The sequence below is a fragment of the Fukomys damarensis genome, unplaced genomic scaffold (assembly GCF_012274545.1).
Source record: "Fukomys damarensis isolate Sample0158 unplaced genomic scaffold, DMR_v1.0_HiC HiC_scaffold_27, whole genome shotgun sequence".
Classification (NCBI taxonomy): domain Eukaryota; kingdom Metazoa; phylum Chordata; class Mammalia; order Rodentia; family Bathyergidae; genus Fukomys; species Fukomys damarensis.
The window spans coordinates 3,409,631-3,412,382 of record NW_022900939.1 but is presented as its reverse complement, the minus strand read 5'-3'; the positions used below and the strand labels follow the sequence as shown (position 1 = coordinate 3,412,382).

Genomic DNA, 2,752 nt, shown 5'->3' with positions numbered 1-2,752 from the left:
CCCGGACCATCGAGAAGAAGACTGGCTAGAAGGGCGCGAACCGGGGCGGCCGACGAGACGGCGGGCAGAGCGTCGGCGACTCTGGAGGACCCGGGGGGGCGTTTTAGTCCGGGTGAGCTCCCATGCGCTCGCAAATGGGAGCGTGGAAAGCTCTGTAGTAGCGAGTTGCAGGCACTTGAGCAAGGGTAGGGGAAATCGTGTGCTTTCTGAGGCTTTCTGCAGGGCTAGCTGTGCGCTGGAAGGAGGCACGTGCGTCCCTCCAGCTACATAGTTTCTTCGGGTGCAAAGGAAAGTGTCGCGGGCTGTCAGAGGACGCTGCCGCACCCCTCGAGGGCAGGGCGCCGGCGTCCGCGCTCCCTCCCGCAGCGCCCGGCTCCCGGGAAGAAGCTGGCACAAGTGCTGGTGTCAGATTTACCTTGAGCCGGAACCGACCTGAAAGCACTCCAGGCTCCCCCAGAGCAGGCCAGGCCTAGAAGAGGTGCTGCCCAGCCCGTTGCTTTGATGAGGAAACAGGCACTAAGAGGAGTTTCCCGGGCCTCAGGGACCTGGCAACAAAGCCGGAGGCTGGAGCCCACATGTCCTTAAACCAGCCCAGCTCTCTTCCAGCGTGGTCACAGGGCTCTGTCCAGGGTGACGGGTGACAGCATCTAAACCTCGCATTTCCCACACAGTCATGACCCCAGCTTGCTAACCTAGCCCCAGGGCAGCAGACAAGAAAGCCCCACTGCCTTTGGAACACTGGCCTTGATCCCCGGGTTAAATAGTCTTCTGGCTAGCTCTGCCTCGAATTACAAATTCAATTAGATTTAGGAACCCAGCATGCTTCGAGGCTTTGAGGAAAAGGAGCACAGGAGACAAACAGACAAGTGCAGGTTACAAAAGCCCCAGCCTTCCAGGGCACACAGTCTAACCAAAGGTTTGGATGAGCAGCCGGACGTGATGATAAGCAAGGAAACAGCCATCACGCCAGAGGCTGCCCTGCCAGCTTGGGTTAGAGATCTGGGACTACTCATCCCTTCTCTGGACACCCAGAGAAGTGTCCAAGCAGACCCCCCACTCCGGCTCTGGTGGAGGCAATCAGGAAAGTCAGGGGCTGGCTGCAGAGTCGGGTGGAGTTAGGCGGGTCTCAGGAGTGGGGGTGCTTGGCTCAGCTTAGAGGGTGCTGAGCGACTGGCGTGGACCTCTCCAGGGCTTTGGGGAGCCCCGGAGGCAGCTGGCAGCCGGAACAAGGACTCAGCCAAAGAGCAGAGAGCAGCAGTGCAGACCAAGCATGAGTCCCCAGGGCCCTCACCAGCTGCAGGCAGGCAATCAGGAGCCCAGCGCTGGAGACCCCACCCCGGCTGTGACATCACGGGGGGGGGTGGAGACGAATAAAAAGGGGGTCCCCCGCCCTTGCTCCGGACTCTTGGCAGGCTGAGTGTCGAGAGCCAGCGGAGGGAGCCTGGGCACTGGGCTGGGGAGCCTGGTGTGAGGGAACGAGTGCCCCAAGCCGCTCTCCAGACTCCCCTCTGGGTGCCCCGAGCCCTGTGGCAGCATGAACTGCATCTCAGACTTCTTCACCTACGAGACCACCAAGTCGGTGGTGGTGAAGAGCTGGACCATCGGGGTCATCAACCGCGCCGTCCAGCTCCTGATCATCTCTTACTTCGTGGGGTGAGTGCGCAGGTGCCCCTCGGGCCCCAGGACCGGCTGCTGCCTGGGGTCCTGCCCCCGCTTCTTCCCCAGTGCTTCTGTCCGGCTTCCCGGGCTTTTCCCTGGCGGGAAGCACTTTCTCCCCGAGAGCTGAGTCCCAAGGACCAGACCGGCCGCCCCCACCCAGGTCCTCGGGAGTTGGAGAGCAGATTCTTGGACCTGGAAGTGGGTCCTTGCCCTGTGCTGCCCTGCCAGCAGCAGTCCCAGGTGGTCTGTGCCCACCAGCAGAGGAGCAGCGGCCCTCCCACAGTCTCCCACTGCCCTCTGTCAACTCTGGGTGCTTTCAGGAGGACCAGGGGGACCGGGCAGAGGGGAAAGGAGGCTCCAATACCAGGGAGACACAACGAGGCTGATTCGGGTGGACAGAGAGCAGGTGGGGGAAGGGCTTAGCATGAGGCATCCTCAGAACGACCAAGCACTCGATCTGGAAGGGAGGACAAAGGGTCCGACTGCTCCCTGAGGTCAGGAGAGAGAGGTGTGGTAACGCTCCAGGGGTGGCTCTCCCCAGAACCCTGAGATGCCGCGTGATCCCCTCCCCTCCCTGCCTCTGTGTCCCGAATCCCATCCTGGCAGTGGCTTGAGGGCCAGCAGGTCCCAGCACCCCGCCCACCCAGCACACACCCTGCGCACACACAAAGGCGGGAGCAGCGGGTGTCGGGCAGGTGCACACACTGGCCTCTGGGTCATTGCCACACCCCGGTGTGCACCAGGAAATGCGGCGTGACCTGCGGTGGCTCCTTCCCAGCCATCCTTTGAGACAATGGGTCTGTGTGTGCGAGATGGCAGCACCGACCGGCCGGGCATTGCGCGGGGCCCAGCAGTGACACCCCATGCGGTGCGTTTGCATGCACCGTGTGAGCTGGCTCGTGCACCCCGAGGTCACACAGGAGCGTGCAAGGTGGGCACTGCGGGCCGGGTTGGGGGTCAGCCGCTCTCCTTCCGCACTTAGCGAGGCTTTGATAGCCAGGCCTCGCGTGCGGCTGGAGCCTGGGGTGGGAATCGGGGCTGGGATGCTGCCCCCCACGTCGGCTTGGTGAGGAGGGGCTGGCGTGCCCCATGC

At 63.1% G+C, this 2,752-nt stretch overlaps 1 protein-coding gene across 3 annotated transcripts in view; it reads left to right on the top strand.

Moving 5' to 3' along the window:
- Positions 1-80: 80 nt before the first annotated feature.
- P2rx3 (purinergic receptor P2X 3) overlaps positions 81-2,752 on the top strand; it is a 20,325-nt gene continuing 17,653 nt past the window's right edge. Inside the window, exon 1 of one of the 3 annotated variants that reach the window (XM_010608321.2) lies at positions 81-1,653. In XM_010608321.2, coding sequence (XP_010606623.1) covers positions 1,535-1,653 — 119 coding nt within the window. In that variant the 5' untranslated portion in view covers positions 81-1,534. The remainder of the gene's footprint in view (positions 1,654-2,752) is intronic. The other 2 variants (XM_033756531.1, XM_010608323.2) reach the window with 2 other exon arrangements.